This window comes from Dipodomys ordii, unplaced genomic scaffold (assembly GCF_000151885.1).
Source record: "Dipodomys ordii isolate 6190 unplaced genomic scaffold, Dord_2.0 Scaffold62, whole genome shotgun sequence".
Lineage (NCBI taxonomy): Eukaryota > Metazoa > Chordata > Mammalia > Rodentia > Heteromyidae > Dipodomys > Dipodomys ordii.
Genome location: NW_012267278.1, coordinates 10,907,272 through 10,928,173, shown reverse-complemented (window position 1 = coordinate 10,928,173; position 20,902 = coordinate 10,907,272). Strand labels below are relative to the sequence as shown.

Here is a 20,902-nt window from a genome sequence, read left to right as displayed (position 1 = left end):
CTACAGCTTCATTTCTGGTTTTGGGTGGTTAAGTGGAAATATGGGTCTCCCAGAATTCTTGCACAGGCTGGCTTCAAACCACAATCAGCAGATCTCAGCCTCCTGAGTATTTAGGATTATAGGGGTGAGCCACTGGCCCACAACCCACTTCTTTTATCTATTTATTTTTTAATTATCTTTAAATAACTGTATAGAAGGCTTTCATTTCAGCATGCCAGTATATGTGCTTTGCTGTTTTTCTCTATACAAAAGTGAACCTATTACACATTTTAAATAGATGTATGATATGATTCAGTTTATGTTAAAAGGAGAGAGTTGAAAATTGGATACTGGATGTAAGCAAAGTAACTTCTGAAATTCTTTCAGGAAATATAGAAGGAGTTGAGTCATAGAAAATAAATGGTAAGAGAAAGAACAGATAGGACTGAGTGATATATATATATACACATATGTATATATATGAAGACTGTGTACCAATTTTTAGCTACTGGTATAGGTATAGGTAACTAGAGGTGTCCATTCTACAAGAGAGAAAACACAGATAAAAAGAAAATACCAGCCTGGCTTCAGGAAGTCACACCTATAATCGTAGCTACTTAGGAGGCTGAGATCTGAGGATTATGGTTTGAAGCTAAACAGAGCAGGAAAGTCTATGATAGTCTTTTCTCCAATTAACCACCAAAAAATCCAGAAGTAGAACTGTGGTTCAAGTGGCAGAGCTCGAGCCTTAAGCAAAAAAACAACAACAAAAAACTTAGGGATAGCATCCAAGCCCCAAATTCAAGCTCCAGGACCATCATAGAAAAAAAAAGAAGAAGGAAGGAAGGAGAAGGAAGGAAGGGAGGAAGGAAGGAAGGAAGGAAGGAAGAGAGGGAGGGAGGAAGGAAGGAAGGAAGGAAGGAAGGAGAAAGAAAGGAAGAAGAAAGAAAGAATGAAAAAAACAGACTTTCGTAAAATAGGTTTAATTTAGATATGTTGAGTTTAATATGGCTGTAGAATATACCACAGAAGACATTCTCCTAGTCAATTGAGAAAATTCAGAGCTGCAGAAAAAGACAGGCTGGTAATATAGATAGGAAAGCACTGTCAAGTAATTAGTTTACAATTCAATTCTATGGTTTCCTGACTTTGGCCATCTTTTTCACTGATGCAATGGTGCACCTTGCATTGTGACGTGGCTATCTAAGACGACATATTCTTCGCTTTGACCTCCTTGCATCAGTGATGAATCATGGCTTATGGATACCAAATCACAATGCTCAAATATACTTTATTGTTCTTTCTTAACCACCCCTCCATCTGCTATTTACTTCCGTGTGCCAAGCCGCTATGGTAAGTGCTTCTTCCTATATTATCTCCATGGCAACCCGATAGAGTGGGTTGAATTTTCCACTTTGTAAATGGGGAGTAATGGAAGTTCAGTGTTGCACCCAAGTTTCCTATAAACAGCAAATGTCAGAGTTAGATTTGAACTTGACTCCAGGGGCCTGGTTCTTCCCTCCCCATCAGAAGCGGCTATGGGTTTGTTCTGCCTTGAATGCCATTATTCCCTTTCTCTGACATAGAAAGGATTTCTTTTTATCAAGTCTAGAAATATATACAAAAACATTAACAGCGATTTTCTCTGCATGGTAAAAGTATGAATGCTTCTCGTTTTCTTGTCTATACTTCCTTTGTCCTGAATTTTATGAAGCTAACATTTATTACTTGGTATAGCCAGAAACACAATGGCATGCCTTCTAAAACAGCAGTGATTTTTCCCCCCATACCGTGGAACCATGGCTCCACTTGGACTTTCCTGCCCTGGCTATCTTCAAACCATATTCCTCAGAGCTCAGTCTCAGTATTATAGGTGGGTATTTGATGCAATTTTACCATTGTTTCCCACTTCTCTACATCACATTAATAGAAGCCTTAAAAGCAGCATTATTAGTGGGCTGGGAAGGTGGCTCAGTGGTAGAGTGCTTGCCTTGCATACACGAGGCCTTGGGTTTGATTCCTCAGTACCACATAAGTAGAAACAGCCAGAAATGACTCTGTGGTTCAAATGGTAGAGCACTAGCCTTGAGCTGAAGAGCTGAAGGACAGTGCCCAGGCCCAGAGTTCAGGCCCCATGACTGACAAAAAAAAAAAAGCAGCATTATTGGTGTTTATTTTTCTTATACACAGTGTTGACCAAGTGGGCCATAATTTTGCTTAATGACCACACAGCCCGTCTGGCCCAGGAAGGGTGCATTCTGTGACAGCTGAGCCACAGGGGATGACTCCTCTTCCTCACCTCTTCACTTCATAGTTTAACTGCTGAGATGTCAACTGCAGATCGTGACATGAATGGAAACTTCTGACATATCTAGAAAGCACTGGTGACTTGGGCACCTCTTTTGTGGCTTGAATTCAGGGTATGGACCCTATTCTGGAATAGTTTTGCTCAAAGGTAGTACTCTACAACTTGAACCACAGTTCTACTCCAGCTTTTTTGGTGGTTAATTGATCAAGATGTGTTGTGCTCATAAACTGCTTTGTTAAATGGCAACCCCTTTGTATAACTACTTAAAGAAAATAACATTTGATGGGCTTGGAAGGTAGCTCAGTGTTTGCCTTGTATGCGTGTGACCCTGGGTTCGATTCCTCATAAGCAGAAAAAGCCGGAAGTACCCCCATGGCTCAAGTAGTAGAGTGCTTGAGCAGAAGAGCTGAGGGACAGTGCTCAGGCCCAGAGTTCAAGCCCCACGACCAAAAAAAAAACAAAAACAAAATCAGTCTCACAGACAGACTTTCTTTGTGATCCTCAGATCTCAGCTTCATGAGTAGCTAAGATTATAGGCTTGAACCATCAGTGCCCAGAAATGCACACTATTTTTAGGAGAAAAAAAATGGAGAAATGAAAGGTAGGACTTGACATATCTTTACCTTAGAATTTATGTTTCTCTCATACACAAACGTGTCAGTTCCCTTTCCTTTTGCTTTTCAGTTAGCCTTTTCATTCTCCACTATATACTAGAAATGCATTTTAGATTGGGCTTGAGGGTTATAAAATTATATCCTTAGAAAATAAAACTACCTCAGGACTGTGGAAGAAGGTGTTAAAGAATAAACTTCAAAAGAAATTCAGAGGATGGAAGTGTTTCTCAGTGGTAAGTGCAACTACCCTAGTAAGCACAAGGATCTGATTTCAAATCCCAGTGCTGCAAAAGAAAAAAGAATAAGAAAAGAAGAACAAGAAAAAAAGCAGACAAGAAGAATAATTGTTTAAATTCCCCATCAAAATGATGTTTGGTTCTCTGTAGTTTTGAAGTGGCTTGCTCTTAAGTTATAGGCATCTAACTGGAAGAGACCCAGTGTCTCTATATAAAAGTCTGAAGATGCCTACGATGCTTTTATCAGGAGAGAGGTGGGAAGAAAGTTCCCCTTGGCTCCATGCCCATCATTGTTATTTTTGTAGAGCTTGGCAGCCCACACTCAGCTTTCTCTGTATGCCATGGTGCTGCTCCCTGCCTCAGAACCCAGGCCACCCCTTGGGCTTGGCCTGTAATACTTGAAAGGCACTGACACCACATCAGGCTTTAGAATGACTTCAGAGGAGTTTAATGGGCCCCAGATGATATCCAAGGCCCTGGAGCAGATAAAGATGCTTCATAGATGTATTTGTCAACCCAGGGAGATAGCCTCAAAGCTCACAGTGGAAGATCTGTATGCAAAAATGACTCACTGTGTCCTTCCAGGCTAGAATTTGCCAATCTCTAACAAGTAAGAATTTAAATAAGGGAAAAGGGTGGGGTTGAAGAAGGGTGAAGGTATTGAAGGTATAACACAGGTGTACATAACATCTTTGTTGAATAGCAAAAAAATTCAATACATAACCTAAAACTTAAGAAAAGTGAGGGAAGGGGAGCATTAGGAAGGAGGCTGAGAACGTTGAAAGGGATGACATTGATCAAGATGCACTGTTTTCATAAAGTGGGTTGTTGAATGGCAACTCTTTTGTACAACTGCTTAAAGATAATAAAAACATTAAGATAAAAGAATGCTTAAGCTTTTCTTGAAAAGTTAGTGCTGCTGTCAACTTCTGCATTCTTTAATAAAATTTGCTGAAGGAGAAGTCAGACTATTTTGACTGAATAGCTTTGAGTAGACCCTTTGATATTTTAGTTGTACTAGGATTTAGTGATCATCTGTGAAAAAACTGTATTTTAAAGATGAACAGTTTTTACTTTTCAATTGGATTGAGGAATAGAACTATTAACAATCTTATACTGATTTCTAAAATCTTCCAACTTGACTTCTATTAAAAAGTATAATTTAGGGCTGGGAAGGTGGCTCAGTGGTAGAGCGCTTGCCTTGCATGCAAGAGGCCCTGGGTTCAATTCCTCAGCACCACATAAGCAAAAAGAAAAAAGCTGGAAGTGGCGCTGTGGCTCAAGTGGTAGAGCACTAGCCTTGAGCTGAAGAGCTGAGGGACAGCGCCCAGACCCAGAGTTCAGGCCCCACGACTGGACCCAAAAAAATAAATAAATAAAAATAAAAAGTATAATTTAAATGTCGTCATAAAAGAACAGGAGGGAGGTTCTTTCTAAAATATGGAATTATGATTAGGTAGCCATGCTGCTGCTGCTGATTCCTTTGAGAGTGATTTTCACAATTTCTTAATTGCTTATTTTATTAGTTAGCATAGCATTTGCTACCCAACAGCAATATAGTGAGAGTCACATGTGTAATTTAAAATTTCCTATTATGTGAATTAACAAAGTAAAAAGAAACACATGAAATTAATTATATCTAAACCAGTACAATCATTTAAACAAATAATCAAAATTAAATTTTCCATTTGATATTTGTTACTCTTTGCAGTTGTTGTGTTTCTCACACTTACAGCACATTTCAGTTGAGACTGAAAATTTTCAAATGTCTAATAGCCACTGTGCCTAGTGCTCATGGTACTGAGCACCCCACATTATAATATATTCATTAAAGTTTTCAAAGATCTGTGGAAGCTACCTTATAATAAAAATAATTTTAGAGTTATTGTGTAACTAGAAAGAGGGGAAATAGGTTGATATGTTGAGTAAAATAGCTTTTTATGACATCTTGAATGCCATGTGTGAGATTTCCTCATTTCTATGATTGTACATGTAAAAATGTATTTTTTATTTTCATGAAGTCAAGGTTATTTTTACTTAAAAGACATAGTTTAAAGTTTGGGGGAAAGAACAAAGGCAGTCTATACATAGTTTGTGTATTTAATTGTGAATCCCTATTTCGTTTCCCTTATATACATATTACCTTTAGTAAAATAAATAATAAAGACTGTGGAATATGGCAAGAGTAGACATGCCAATTGTCTTCGCTGATAAAATGTTTCTTAAAAGTTATAAAACACACACACATCTACATATATTGTACATGCATGTGTGAAACACCATGGTGAAACCCATTGAAGAATTAGCATACACTACAAAAAAGTGAAGAACAAGAATGTAAAATAGGCGCTGGAATGTGGCTTAGTAGTACAGTGCTTGCCTTGCATGCATGAAGACCTGGGTTTGATTCCTCAGTACCACATACCCAGAAAAGGCCAGGAGTGGTGCTGTGGCTCAAATGGTAGAAAGCTAGCCTTGAGCAGAGAGGCTTGGGGACAGAGCCCAGGTCCTGAGTTCAAGCCCTGGGACTGGCAAAAGAAAACAAAAGTAAAATAGGTCCTGTCTGGAATGAGGGAACTAGTGAGAAGTAAGAGGACAAATGGAGAAGGGGAAGGAAGGTGAATATGATCAAAATACTTTTATTTCAAGCTGTGAAAATGGAACAATAAAGGTTTGTTGAGATTGGTTTGGGAAGACAGGAAAGAGGAATAAGGAATAATGAAGAAGGGAGTATGATCAATTGTACATGTTGTGTAAAATCCCCTTGTACAACTAATTGATGCTAATAAAACATGTAATAAAACCATAGAAATGAAGTCATCAAGGAAGCATGTCCATTAAGATTAGAAGAACTTAAAAGGAGTGGCAAAGTAGAATGTCACTCATAAAACCATTTAGTAAGTTCCTTTTTATTCTTTGAGATATTTTATTTTTTGAATATCTTTATTTTCGTTAAGTAGTTGTACAAAGGCATTGCCATTCAACAAAGCAGTTTATGAATATAGTTCATTTGACCAATGTCATCCCTTTCAACATTGCCACCCATCCTCCCACCCCGCCCCTTCCCTCACTTCCCTTAAATTTTAGGTTACGCATTGAATTTTTGCCATTTAAAAAAGAAATTTATGTCCACAGTGCATCTTGATCCATGTCATCTCCTCAACAGCTTCACCTCCTCCCCTTTGACCCACCTGTTCCCTTATTTTTCTCAGTTCTGTGGCATATACAATTCATCACTGCCTTCATTCTATTCCCTTCATATTTTATTTTTAATTTAACTTAATGAAATTTTTGGCTTAATATCACAAGAATTTATTACTTTCAAGTTCTGGGGACCACAAGTCTGAAATGAGTTCCAAAATCAAGTATTACCTCCTACTGGGCACTGGTGGCTCACACCTATAACCCTAACTATTCAGGATTGTGGTTTGAAGTCAGCCCGGGCAGGAAATTCCATGAGACTCTTATCTCCCTTTAACTACCCAAAAAGCCAGAAGTAGAGCTATGGCTCAAGTGGTAGAGTACTGTTCTTGAGCAGAAAAAGCTTAAGGACAATGCTGCAGCCCTGAATTAGAGCCTCAGGACTGGCCGCAGAAAAACAAAATGAAAACAAAAACCAAATGTGATTGAACAATTTTGTGTTTGTTCTGCAACAACCTCCAGGGGAGGATTCCACGAATTGGGCTACAGACATGTTTGTGTATGTGTGTATGAGAAAAAGATCTAGACAGGTGGGTAGCAGTAGCAGAGGTAGACCCAAATGAGAGCCCAGTGGTGGAGAATGTTTATGTTAGGCATCAGTCTTCCCTCACTCCATGTCCAGTTGATCAACCCCAATTGGAAGCCAAGATGCTAAAAGAATCCAGGAAATGCTGTCCCTAGAGATCAACTTCTTAAGACACACAGCAGGGCAAAGAAGGACTATGGAAGGTACACTATACTGGGAACAACCAGAACACTCTGGGAGCCTTTAATTCATCATTTGCTAAATGAAGACTTTATACCTATTCAAAAGAGCTGAAATATGAGAAAATACTAGTTAAGCATTTAACACAGCTTAGGACATAATACAAAAACTCAGTAAATATTGCTTAGCTTTAAGAGGTAAGAGCAGTGGCTTTTGATTCCATGCCTTCTCCCTGGGAGTAAGTTCTTTACAGTTGTCTTTAAGTATCCAGGTTTGAAGAGGAAAGGGAAAATGATGACGTTCAGAACACACCTCCACCAAAAGCCTCCTCCTAATTGAGTTCTTTTTTTGTTTTTGAATATTACCAATCCCACTTCTCTTTTCCCTAAAATGAAAAATCAGTGAAGCAACCCTGAATTTCTTGCCTGCTCTTTCTTGAATTGATTTCTAAAGATCTTTTTTTTTCATTTTTTTTATTTTTTGTTTTTGGCACCCAGGAACTAAATAGCTTTAATTACTTGGATCTGTACAGACTTGCTGACCTCTTTAACCTCACTTTGCTGGAGAAGGCAGTGATCGATTTCTTAGTGAAACACCTCTCCGAACTCCTGAAGAGCCGCCCAGAGGATGTCCTCATGCTTCCTTACTGCTTGCTCCAGGAGGTGCTGAAGAGCGACCGACTCACTTCCCTGAGTGAAGAGCAGATCTGGCAGGTAAGGGGGCTCTGCTGCCTCCTCAGCTGGTGACCAGGAGACTGGGCATTGAATGGCTGGAGAGTAACTACCAGTATTTTGTTGAGTTTGGTCTCAGTGGGGTTGAAGTTTTAGAAATCCTGTTCCCTTGATAAAGCAAGCCTGCCTCCAGGCTCTCAGACCTGACCTAGCTATGCAGCCTAATTCTCAAGATCGAAGGTATAAATCTACAGCAGACCCTCATACACTGTGACTTCCTGAAACCCTAACCTGGCTACATCAGAAAAAAGTTCAGGGATTTTTTTTTCCTTCCTGAGAAAAACAACTTGTTTCTTCAACTGAATATGAGAAGAATGGATTATAAAATGAAATTGTGCATATTCAAGACTGGTGATAATCAGAATTCACTTTGGCTTTCTCGCTCCTTGTTTAAATAGTACTAGAGCTTGAATTTGGGGCCCTGGTTTCTCTAGACAAACATTATACCATTTGAACCACATCACAGCACTTCCTTGCTTTATTTGGGAGATACTGACTCACACTTAAGCCTTGGTGGGCCTGGATCACAATCCTCCAGTTTACTCCTCCCACTAGCTAAGATGATAGATGTATGCCACCGCACCCAGCTATTGGTTGAGATGTGGTCTTGCAGTCATTTAGCCCCATCGGCCTCAAAGCATAATTCCCCTGATGTCTACTTCCCAAACAGCTAGGATTAGATGTATGAGCTACCAGGGCCTGCTAAATTCTGGGGATTTCTGTAAATAAATAAATAAAATAAAATAAGATTTTTTTAAAATTACAGTAGATAGCAGCTTGGACCTCAAATTAAGTGAAACTTGCACTGCAATGAGAAAAATCTCCCTCCTCTGTTCATTCTGCATTCATTGCTATTTTCTTAAGCCTTGCCTTTTCGCCTGACAGAGCATTCTTTTTACATTCTGTGACTGCTTTGTCTAGGGTGCAGGAGGATGTTTTGTGTTTTGAAGTTGATTACTCAATTTACATCATCTTCTGCCTAGCCTTCTGACTAGCCTTGAATGAAACTACCTGGTACCTTTGGGAAATAGAGACCATCTTCCCCTTCTCTCTAAAGCTGACTTTCTCATGCCACAAACAGTAGAGAGCCAGTGATCAGGATTTCATGATCATCTGCAGAATGGCTATATATCCAATACAAAGGAAAGTTTCAGTATTCTATTGGATGGCAGCTGATATCTTACTAATTACATTCAGAGAGCATTTCAGTGCTGGTCAGAACTGAGTCATCTATAGCTGTCAATTATAGATGATTTTCTTTACACCTTCATTTCTTCTTTGTATTCATTAATTGGCCACTTTCCTCTTTATTGTTGAAGAAATACAGTGTGCTAAGGGTCAGCCAGGTCTAGGGTCTTGGACACTTTAATATCTTATTATCATAAAGGCCTGCAGACTTCCTGTCCCTACCCCAAATCTTCCAGGTTAATAGAATGAAGCTTCAGTGGCTGGCTCAGAATTAAAAAAAAAAAATCTAGCCTTCAAACCCAAATCTGATTATACCTGCCCCCAACTCTCCACTCTTCCATACTGTCTTGATTTTTTTAAAAAAATCATTAGTTTTCACTGCTTCTTAGGTATTTCTGGGAATATTTATGCAGGCAGAAGTTGAAAGTGTTGATGAAGATGTGATTTTGGAGGGGATTTCTATGATCAGTAGCTTTTCCTGACAGTGTAAGTCATCAGAATTCCTTTTGGTCAATTCCAGGTGGGAAATAGCCATATTTTCTTCACGTCTGAAGGGAAAGAGTCACATAAATGTTGCCTTTACTTTTTTCTAACTAAATTGAGGTTTGAGGCCACACAGCCTTGTGGGTCTCTCTTCCTGTGTGACCATGAATGAAGGCATTGGCAGATATCAACGAGTTGAGGTGCAGATGTCTGAGTGTTATGAAAATTCCATCCTGTTCACTTACGATTTATCATAATTGTCTCTCTGAAGGTTACTAATATTGTACTGTAGAATTTTAGAAACTTGATTTCAGCTACAGGCAATAAAGGTATTTTTTCTTAGAAATGGTCCTCAAGAAAGAATTAAAAGACTCACACAAATATTATCAATTTAGGCATTCACCAGACGATAAGAAACTGCTTTGGCTTTATCTTAGTAAATAAGTAATTCCCTCATACTCACTGGAGAAAAATCAAATCAGACCAGCTACGGTGCCTCAAGTATAGTTAAGTTCATCTTTTTTTTTTTTTTGCTGAGGTTATACTAGTAATGCAATATACCATGGAAGAATCTAATATTCAGCCCAGGGTGAAGATTGGGTATGCCAGAGGATTAGTGTCAGGGTGCTTTATAGAAGTGAAACTTGATGGACAGGCTGGAGACACATCTACAGAATCTCATTAAATTGCTGAATTGTTCATTACGAAACGTTCTCACTGTAATAAAGTGCTCATTGACTTTGACAAATCCCCATCCCATGTCTTAAAGAAGAACAGTGAAACAAGGGCTGTTGGGGAAGAGAAAGGAAATTGGCACAAAGTAGGACAGGTAATAGAAAAGTGGATGCAGGGGCAGTGCTATTTGATTAATATGTGCAACCACTAGCTCAGGTGAGAGCGCAGTAAACACACACACGTTTACCCAGGTGGCTGCTCCATATACACTGATCATGTAATCCGAGGCAATTCCTTTTGCGGTGAAAGGTCTAATTTTCATTATTCTCCAGACTTCACACAGTCTGGCTCTGAAGATCTGTCATAAGAACCTTTGAATTATCCTTACTGAACAAACTCTATTCTTTCTTTCTTCTTCTTCTTCTTCTTCTTTTTTTTTTTTACCTTTTTCCTGCCTTCTTTTCCCTTCCCCAGTCCCTTTCCTTGATAAAATGTGCTACAAGATACAGTTCTGTTCTGTGCATCTCTAAATCTGTGAAATCCCTCAACATTATGCCTTATATCTGATTTTCTTTTTTATTTGACCTTTTTACACTTTAAGTATCTTCTCTCACAGAAGGCTTCATAGTCTCTCCCCGGGATATTTGTCCACCCCCTCCCCTCTTTCCTTAGTCTAGTCTGGCTACTTTGTTCTGTATTCACAGGTAAAATAGAAACGTGTACCTATTCATAACTTAGATATATAAGGACATAGGAGTCCTTTCAAAAACTACTTTGTTTTTCTTTTATTTTGTGAGATTCAGTTCAATACAGCACTTGGTTTTATGTTTTGAGACTACTGATTTCTCAAGAGTCAGATGAAACACAGCAAGTCGGTTATTGGGTTTAAAGAAAAAGGAGACAATGCAGTTAGAGATGAGGTGGAAGTATGAGACAGAAGGTTCCTCACATCAGCTTCCAGGTTTTATTTATCTCTTTGAACTGAACTGATCCCTATTAGATTCAATAGATAAGGGGCATGCGAGGGTTGGGTAGAATTGAGGAAAAACTGACCAGGGGTACAAAATCTTCAGTTACAAGATCAGTAGGTTCTGAGGATTTAAATTACATGGGTGGTAGTAGATATGCTAATTACTTTGACCATGGTCATTAGTATATGGTGTGCATTTGTATATTATTTCACCTTGTTGCACAACTTCAATGTAGACAATCCTTATCCGTTAATTAAATAGCTTTAAATAAATAGATAAATAAGGAAAACACAGCAACTCTTCACTAAAAAGAAAACAAAAAACTGAAATGATTCCATATCACCTTCACACATCAGCCTAGTTTTATTTTAGTCAGCACCACTGATAATCTGTTTCTTTTCCTAAGGAAAGTACATTTTTGGATTCTTCAGTGTCATATTGTCTTTCACGAGTCTGAGGGGAAAATGACTACTTTCAATAGAAAGGCCATTGATAGAAAATGGAGATACAAATTCCTAGAAAAAAACAGAAGTTGTAGCTCTTCATCTATCAATACTTATTGGGCGCCTGTTAAGTGCCCTAAACCATTCTGACATGGAAGGTAGTGGACAGGTGTCTTAACAGGTGTCATCTCCCAAGCCTTACCAGTAATGGGAGGAACCTCTATTATTTTAAGTCATTAGTACAAATATGTGACTCTTTACTTCATCCCCCAAAGTAGTATGAGCACAAAGGATATTTTTAAGTAATTGTGAAGATTAAGGGGAATGATGCTTAAGCATCTATTAGGCTGGAAGTTAAATCTCTAGGAAGCTTCACAAAAATATTGATTAAGTTACTGAGATTAATTTCACCCTTATCTCATAAGTAGTTTGTTTTCCTTCATTATTGGTTACTGTTTCCTACTTTGAGTGAGGTAGACTTGTATTCATAGGGACAGTACTTTTTCAATTTTTCTGAGCCTTGGAATATTCTCAGTGTTTTTCTCTCACTAGCTTTGGGTCTGAGGGTACCTGCTACTTGTATTTTGAGGCAAAATCTGCCTGAACTTAAGTAGATAATAATTCAGTAGTCACCTGATTGATGCAAGGACAGACCTTAGCAGAGGGAACCTTTGAATGTAGTTATGGCCCATGTCAATGGTGTGGGGAGTGTGTGGGCAGGTTAATCTTGTTTAACTTTGTCTTTGATTACCCACAGGCTGTGCCTGTTGCCTTTGCAGTGTGCAATGTCATATTGTTCCCTTGCACTCCATAAATAATAAATCTAGACAATAAGGCAGAGTTTTCCTATTAAAATGCATTGAGTGGATAATAAGACAGCCTACATAACACTCAGTGTATTCTAGGAAATGGAGAAGGCAAAACAAGTTTGCCTTTTTAAGTCTGCGCTTTTCCTTATATTTCTGTCAGAAATTTGCTTCCATGAATTATACTCTTATTAATATATTCCATCTGTATCTCGAGAGATGTAAGTCACATATCGTTTAGGATGGTCAACAGCTTCAAATGCAGTGGATTTTGTTGACAAACTCCACCTCAGCTTTTATCTGTACCACAAAATCACCCACATTACTGCTTGATCTAATCATTTTCTTTAAAAGGAATCCCAGAAGGTGAACCCAAATGAAAATTTTCCCATCCCTTTATAGTTAGAAAGTAGAGGACATGGGGATGTACTCAGCTTTCATCTTTTATCTCTTAGATGATAAATTGACCCAAATGTACCTCTGGCCAGGGAGAAGCGAACATTTCCAACTGTGATATGGGAAACAATGCTGTCACATGTTTCTAATTTAAATTCCATATCATCGTTTCAAGAATGCTGCCACCATTTGTTATTGAGTTGTTTTTTTTTTGTTGTTGCTGTTTTTCAGTGACATGAATAGGGAAACTGAGATTTAAAACAGCTAGAAACCAACTCATATCTGTTAATTCTTGGGTTCTAATGTAGTCTTCTAAATTCATTCAAGTGTGATGGACAGAAAGATACACCAAATTAATCCTATGAATTTAAAAAAATATGACGATGTATTTGGACTAAGGTAAAGCACTTGCCTAGCATGATTGGGACCTGGGTATAATCCCAAACACAGCAAATACATCCATACATGCATGCATGCATACATATGAAGAAATGCCTGATCATTCTGATCCCCTTTTCAACCTGCAGACTGAAGGATAATAACCCTTTGCCTGCCTCATTATCTCTGTTGTCATCGTAATTTTGTCATGTTCCATGGCATATGCTATCTTACTGTTTCATTCATTCCAAACAGTTACTGAGTACCAGATCTGTCTGGCCATAGATTATTCATTTTCTTCATTTATTGCTTGTTGATGGGATGGATACAGGCCAGTTGGGTAAAGGAAGGGACCAATGTGCCCTGCTTTCATGGGCACTGCAGAGTCTAGGTGGACTTCGCTTCTTACTCATTTCCTACCATGAGTGGTTCATTCCCAGTGGGGATGGACGGGGTATGTTGAAATGAATGGGTACAATGGGAAGTGAGATGTTATAGAGTGGACATTTTCATACTACCCAGAATTCCTTTTCCTTTTCTTTCAGTGCTTGGTTATTGCTAACACTTGCTCTTGTGTATATGTCCTCCAAACAGCTTTGCAACCTCTGCTATTCCATGTGGTACCAGTCCAAGTCGAAGAAGTCAGACTGTGGGCTTGCCATTTACTAAAAAAAAATCATTGAATATAGCATTCACATTTTACATCCAGAGAAATGGAATAACATACTGAGTCCTGAGAACTCTCTCCTCAAACACAATTGTAAGCTCCCATCACATTTCTGCTCTTCCTCAATCCTATTTCATACGTGTATTGTGGCATTGTGAGTATATCATTTTGCCAAATAGGCATTTTCAGGGCATCTATGTGATGTCTCATTCTATTTTCCTTTCTTTACTTACCGTTCTTTCAGCTAATCAAATTTGTACCACTTCTCAATTTCTCCAAAACATCTTACAGCTCGCTCAGCTACTCTGCAGCCTTACAAACATGATGAGGACGTCTCTATTTCCTTCTTATTAGATGTTAGTGAAGAGAGTAAACAGAAGCTTCTTTGCATCCCAAATAGTGTGGCCTGGAGGATGCTTTATCTTCTAAGGGCCCCCAGCTGGACATTGAGAAACGCTGCTATTTCTAGGCTTGAAGCTGCCAGAGTATATATTTAGTCATCCTTTCTGATCTCCATGCAGCTAATTCCTCTGTGAGGAATCATCCCCTAGTAGCTTGACTAGTGGCTTTGCTGTTGTTTGTCTGGGCGGCTTGCCTTTGTGAGACACATGACACATTCATTTCAGAGGGACTTTGCTCAACTAATCCTCAGCACTAGAGCTGTGGGTTGTCAAGTAGCTGTGAGGGAGGCAGTGATTATCAGAAATGACAGAGACCCAACTTGTATTCATGTGCCGCTGTTCCCATGGGTTCATAGTTTTTTTTTTGCCTTTCCTTTTTTTAAATAAAAAAATGAGCACAACAGAACAACAAGGTGATTTATGAGATATGACATATTTATGTTCTCTGCTTCTAATTTTCATTGTGATTCATGTTGTTTCCAGACTGATATTTTTGTTGCTGCTGTGAGAAGTGTGTGTGTGTGTGTGTGTGTGTGTGTGTGTGTGGCTGGGGGGAGATGACTGGAGAATATTACTTATGCATTGGTGGCCTGCAGTAATATTGCTGCTACCTGGGTTATCAGGGATTTAAAAATAAAACCCAACCATAAGCTGTATATGAGGTAGAAACCCTGAGGCTAGGCACAGAAGTCCATCAATAATAACAACAATAATAATTCTTTGTAAGTGTAGAGAGCTTCCTATTTTCATGCATTTTGCACATAATTTCATCTGGGTCTCTCATCCACCTTATTAAGTTTGATCAAGAAAATTTTATCCAAATTTTAACTAGGGAGAAAAAAAAAAGAAACCAAAAGCTTGAAAAGGTTCAGTGACTGATCCACTATATTCTCTTGAAATATGCCAAGTCCTTAATTTGAGCAGCACAGTCTCTCTCTCTCTCTCTCTCTCTCTCTCTCTCTCTCTCTCACACACACACACACACACACACACACACACCGGAACAGTTAACAACAAAAAAGCCAGGACTTCCAAGTATCTCATGCATCTTGTAAGTCAGATTTTTATAGATTACTCTATAATGAGTGAGCCAGCAGTAGACATGTCCTAATAAATGACTGGTTTTCATCTTCACCTGTTGTACAACTTTGTGGGAGGCTCCCAAAATGTCTCTAATAGAAGCAGCACAGGGGGAGTGTTGCTGAGAGTCTTTTTTGATCACAGCTCAGAAGATCGGGCTCTCATTAGATTGATGAAGAAAGGAGAAGGGATAGCAAAGGAAGAAACCACCTCTCATTCCATCAAGTAAAAGGTGGTGAAGTACAGAGCAGGAAAGGAAGGCTGATAAGGGAGAATCACTTTAAAAATCCTATCGGAAGATTTAAATCAGTGTAAAAGAGAAGCTGAGTGCTACAGTGATCCAGACTGTGTGGGAGAAAGTCTGGAGGCTCTTGTCTCTATCTAGGGATGGAAGAACCAGAAATGATTCATCATTGCCTCTTTATTTGATACTCAATATATTGAAAATCTGGAAATTTATGCAGCAGAAATTGACACAGATGATGGCTAAGATATGGGGTTTTAAGAGAGAGAAAATTATTACTTTATTGACTTTGATAAACGTGACCCCTTTTTAACACAAATGAACTCATGGACCCAGTTCCTACAATATCAGGCCACAGTTGAGTAGCCACATGTTCATGTGAGCTAGCTGTGGCAGACTAGAGATTTTCTGGCCTAAGCACTCTAAAGGAGGAAATCTGAACTCTGGAGTAACTCAGCAGCTCATGGATATTTGCATTCAAAGCAGAAGCCTAGAGAAGTCTTAATGTTTATTGTTGAATATTGACATTCTTAAATGTGGTTACTTTTACCTCTGCCTTTATAGTTTTGTTGTTGCTGTTCACTACAAAGTAAAAATAAAGAATCTCTGAATTCAGGCTGGAGATACAGCTCAATGTTGGCTGTTTCCCTAGCATGCACAGGAAAAAAAAATCTGGAAAAGAACCTATTGTAAGACAATGATCAGAGACAGTATCCATTAATAAAGATCATTTTAAGGCTCCTTTCGTGCCTATTGACATGAGTTGGGCGATGTTCTGCTCCTAGTCTGACCATCTCCATTGAGTTGAATGGGACTACAAGCAGATTCCAGTCTTCTGGTAGATAAAGCACAACCTGGAAGATAAATCTTTCTAGGACAAAAGAGACCTTGAAGGATTCTAAAGGTAGATATCAAAGATTCCTAACATGATTCCCTCTTGTTTATGAAAGTGCTGTAAGTCAGTTATGTTCAAGGACAGAAGATAAAAGGGGCCCTCCACATTGGAAGCTGAATGGATGTATCTTCTCTGTGTGTGTTTTTGTTGATGAGAAATGGCCACACATTACCTCCTCTGGCCATACAAGGAAATTGGGTAATTAAAGGAGTGATGGATGGTACGCTAAAGTTTAAACGTTTTAGGAAGACCTATCTTATTAACACTGGGGGGGAAAAGTGAGCATAATATCATTAATTTTGATTAATTCATTTGCTCTTAATATAGCTTTTAATTTGTAATTCTATGTGAATTACAATGTAATTTGGCATTAATTATACTAAATTGACTATAAGTCAGCCAATCACAATGGGAAATTACTCACAGCTGAAAGTAAAACTAAACCTCTCCATCCAGAAAGGACGATGCTTCGTTAAGGGACAAATGCACTTAGTCATCCCTCTTTGGCTGTGAGATTGACACTGTGTGGGATCCCTTCTTCTGCCCACTTCTGGGACTATGTACTCTTTGGAGTGAAGCCTCCTATAAATCCAATAAAGAGTAAATAATCTAGTAAACAAAGGGGGGTGATTCATCAGGTTTGCCAGGTCCCCTGAAGAATATTTTTGCTCTTCTCATTTCATGTAAGATTTAGGCAATGTAAAGAGGCTGTGTAGTGCTTTAGAATGATTAATTCCACACTCCTTGTGTTCTGGGGCTTAGAATAGGGACTTACCTAAATTGGCCTGCCTTTCATCTTCATGCCTTGTGAACCAGTCAGAAAATCCTGTTTTAAGCCCTCTGTGCAGTCAGCATCCCAAAGCCATCCCTCCTTGACCTATACACAAACTGCCTTCTGGGCAGAAGGAAGTCATGGCTTAAAAAGCCAAGCTCACACTGAGAGAACCAACTCCTCAGGAGATTGATGGAGTGTGTGTCATGATAAAGCTTGCTGGAGATGCCTGTAAGCACACAGGAAATGAAGTCACCTGCCACACAAGTTGGGCACCTGAGAAAAAAAAAGAGGAAGCAAGAATAGCTTTGGAAAATAGAAGTGTTTGAGCTGTTCGTCACTGTCTTACTCTGAAAAAAAATATTTTCAGAACCCCAGAACAGAACTTTGAGGTGTTACAAAAAGCTACAGAGCAGATCTGTCAATTTTCTGCTGGAAGTCTTATCTCTAAACAGGTAGAACTATGTGGGTTTTGAACATTCTGAGTACATATGAATTGAGCAGTGGCCCATAAAAAGAGATCTGGGTGTTGTGGAACAAATTTTGCTAAGGAAACTTCAAGGCTATTTTTAATAGCTCTTCTTTTATTACTTTGTTAATTCTTATGTAAGAGAAACTTTGAGTGAAGAGGTTAAAAAATTATCCTGAATCCTAAACCACTAGCTACGTTCTCCTCTGTCTTCCATTGATGCTAATTATAATCCCAAAGCACACAATCCAGAGAATTATCATCACGAATGATCAAAATCCCTAAAGTGTACATCACCCACAGGTACATATTAATTTTTGCAGCTAAAAGGCTTTCCTCTTGTTGTATAGTCCTGACCTACATCATAATATTCCCCTGATTGGACTTGTTGATCTCAAGATTAAAGAAGAAAATAGAAATTAGAAGCTTATTTTTTGTACTCCAAGTGGATATTCCACATTCATCAATGAATTTCAAAGAACACCGATGTCTAGAGTTTGCTCACAAAAGCAGCTGTGCAAATATAACTTTATACTGTTTCAAATTGTATGCCAAATTTTTGCCAGCCCTCTCATGCAGAATGTTCAGGGGGTTTTGTTTGTTTGTTTCATCCCATCGCTATTCTCTTTTGAGATCAGATTGGAGTTGGTGGGTTTCAGCCTCATCTGTAGGACCTGCAGTTTCCAGTATAGTTTCACCTTCTTAACCAAAACTCATTTGTCTTGGATGCACACCTCCTGATGAATGAATTCTCCTGATCTTTTCATGTTTCTTAAGATACCAAGAGAGAACTGTAAGGATTTAGGGACAGGGAAACCTCTCCTAAAAACAGAGAGAAAACATTTACAGGCCATCCCTGTCTTGGTTTTATCTTCTTATCATTTACAGTGCCAGCAAAATAAATGGGTCTGCTAATCAAATAGCACTGAGAGGTTAGGTCATGGGAAGGCTTTTTAGTCATTTTGTGCTTTTCAAGAGTGAATTTGTTAGAATTATGCTGAATACCCACTTAAAGTCTCAGCTGATAACCCTACCTGTGTTTTATAACTCTGCACTGTCAGAACTCATAATAAGTCAAACATTCTTTCAGTGGTGCTCATAAGGGAGGGGAAAAAAACCCACAAATTTAAGAGTAATTTCAGATTGTAAATGAAAAGGAGAGGCACGACTGTTCATTTGCACCAATCATGCCTTCCTTTCATCTGCTCTGATTAGGCCTGGTGCAGTTTCATCAGACTCCTCCATCACCGAGCTGTCACTCCAGCCGTCTGTTGATTGAAAACAATCAAGGCTCTGATGGCACAATTATTCTGACCCTTTAACTAGAGGCTGCTGTGATAATGAAAGGTTGATTATGATAGTTTGTGCCTCTTTCAGTTTGCCAAGAAGGTTAATTTGGGCATCAGACGGATGTTTAATGGGCGCTTGCTGGCTACACTGAGGTAAATGAGAACGTGCAGTCTTGGATATTGCACGGATATAGTTTGCCTGTCAATCATTGTCATTTGGAGTTTGTGCCTCACACTCTGGAAATCACATTTTATTTTTTCCTTGGGATTTAATTTATTCTGTGCCCCGAGGAAGTTCTTTCACTCGGTGACCTTCACAGCAGCTTTCTCTGCCTTTTTTTTTTTTTTTTTTGCTTTTTTTCAACTGGAGCTCAAAGGCACAACACATCTAGAAGAGCATTTTTCTTTCATTTTCACTTAAAAATGGAAACTTAAAAAAAAATCCATCCTTATCACTGCCTTCCAATAAAGCAAATGTTTCCATTCTGATTGCGCAGTGGAAAGTGTAAATGGCAGGGATACGTTGGACAGTTGGTTAATGCAGCAGTTCATACAGGATGCGCTATTTCTTACTCTAACCAGCAAATGCAGTAAATTCAAAATGGGAACAGTTGAAACCGCAGATCTCGCTCTCCCTACAGTTCTCTTGCTACCCTGCTTTGCATCAGTTTGTCAAATTCTTGCTTCTGGATACAGCATCTTCCCTTCCTGAGAAATAAGGGTGAGGGACTCACATAGGGAAACTGAAATTTATCTGTAGACATAGGAAGACTGATTTTTTTTTTTTGAGTTGTGATCAGGGCAGGCTCCTGATCTTGTAGTTATTTGAAGTATAGGGCAAAAAAAGGATACAGGCATCTAATAACGCTGGTGTTTACAATATGTAGCACATCCTGGAATTAGTTTTCTGTTTCTTTTACGCATACTTTTTTAAAGAAAAGAAGTCCCTTAGTTCTGTTTCCAAGCTGTGAATAGAGGTGTATGTATATATCAGGCATCCGAGAGTTAGAGGCGGCACTCTGCTTTTTGTTTGTTTGTAGTGTCTTCATTTGTTTCCTAATTCAACGGCATAATTGTACTGAGCCTGGGATTTTTTTTTTCTAGTAGTACAGTTGTAAAGCATTTAAGTCTTTAGGTGTTAAAAATGTCAGTATCATGATGATTATAATTTTACTTAAAATGTGCTATTTTCACATTATTTCTGGCTTAAAGAATGTTTGTTTTTGAATAGTAAAGAAGGTCGTTAGGTGATAATTCAGTTTCACCTGAACAGGCTCTAAAAGTGAATTAAGCCAGTGAATCGAGTTACTGTTTTAATACAGCCCTTATTTGGGCAACATTACTGTTTACAATATTTACGTAAAAAGAAATGAGGACAGCCTTGTGCATACACAGCCTTACCAAATTCTTTACCCCATTAGACCACACAGGATTATTTTTGTTTAACTGAATAAACAACATGGAGAAAACAGCTTTTAGAGACACTTCATAAAATTATTGACTAGTCATGTCTTGCTTTTTAAGCAATAAGGGGAAAAAGGGTAATGAGGAAGGAAATGTGTCAATCAAATCAATCGATAGGGATTTTTGATATTTCGAAAAGAAATGCCAGCTTACATTTTCTATTCCTTCGTGCTGTCTGTGACAATGTCTTTATTTTATAGGTCCATTAGGCAGCCTAGTTAATGAGACTTAAACCAACGGTCATTTCTTCTTTCAGAAAATAACTCATTGTTTCAAATTGGTGTTGGTCTGAGCCTTCCTGGGTTCTGACCTCACCAGATATTTGTGCTTTCTTTGCAGAAGGGGAGAAAATGCATCTCTAAAACAAAGGACTTTATTGTATCTCAGCCCTCCAGGATCTGCCCACCACTGAGCTCTCACCTTGACTCAGACCACAAAGACTGAGCCCTCTTGCAGCCACGGCCCCTCAGAAAGTCCTGTGAATGTCTCACACTTCATTGCTTGGC

At 38.7% G+C, this 20,902-nt stretch overlaps 1 protein-coding gene across 5 annotated transcripts in view; it reads left to right on the top strand.

Annotated features, from left to right (window-relative positions):
• Klhl32 (kelch-like family member 32) overlaps positions 1-20,902 on the top strand; it is a 142,343-nt gene that overhangs the window by 80,210 nt on the left and 41,231 nt on the right. For all 5 annotated transcript variants that reach the window (XM_013022398.1, XM_013022401.1, XM_013022397.1 and 2 more), the window contains one exon: positions 7,542-7,757. In XM_013022398.1, coding sequence (XP_012877852.1) covers positions 7,542-7,757 — 216 coding nt within the window. The remainder of the gene's footprint in view (positions 1-7,541; positions 7,758-20,902) is intronic.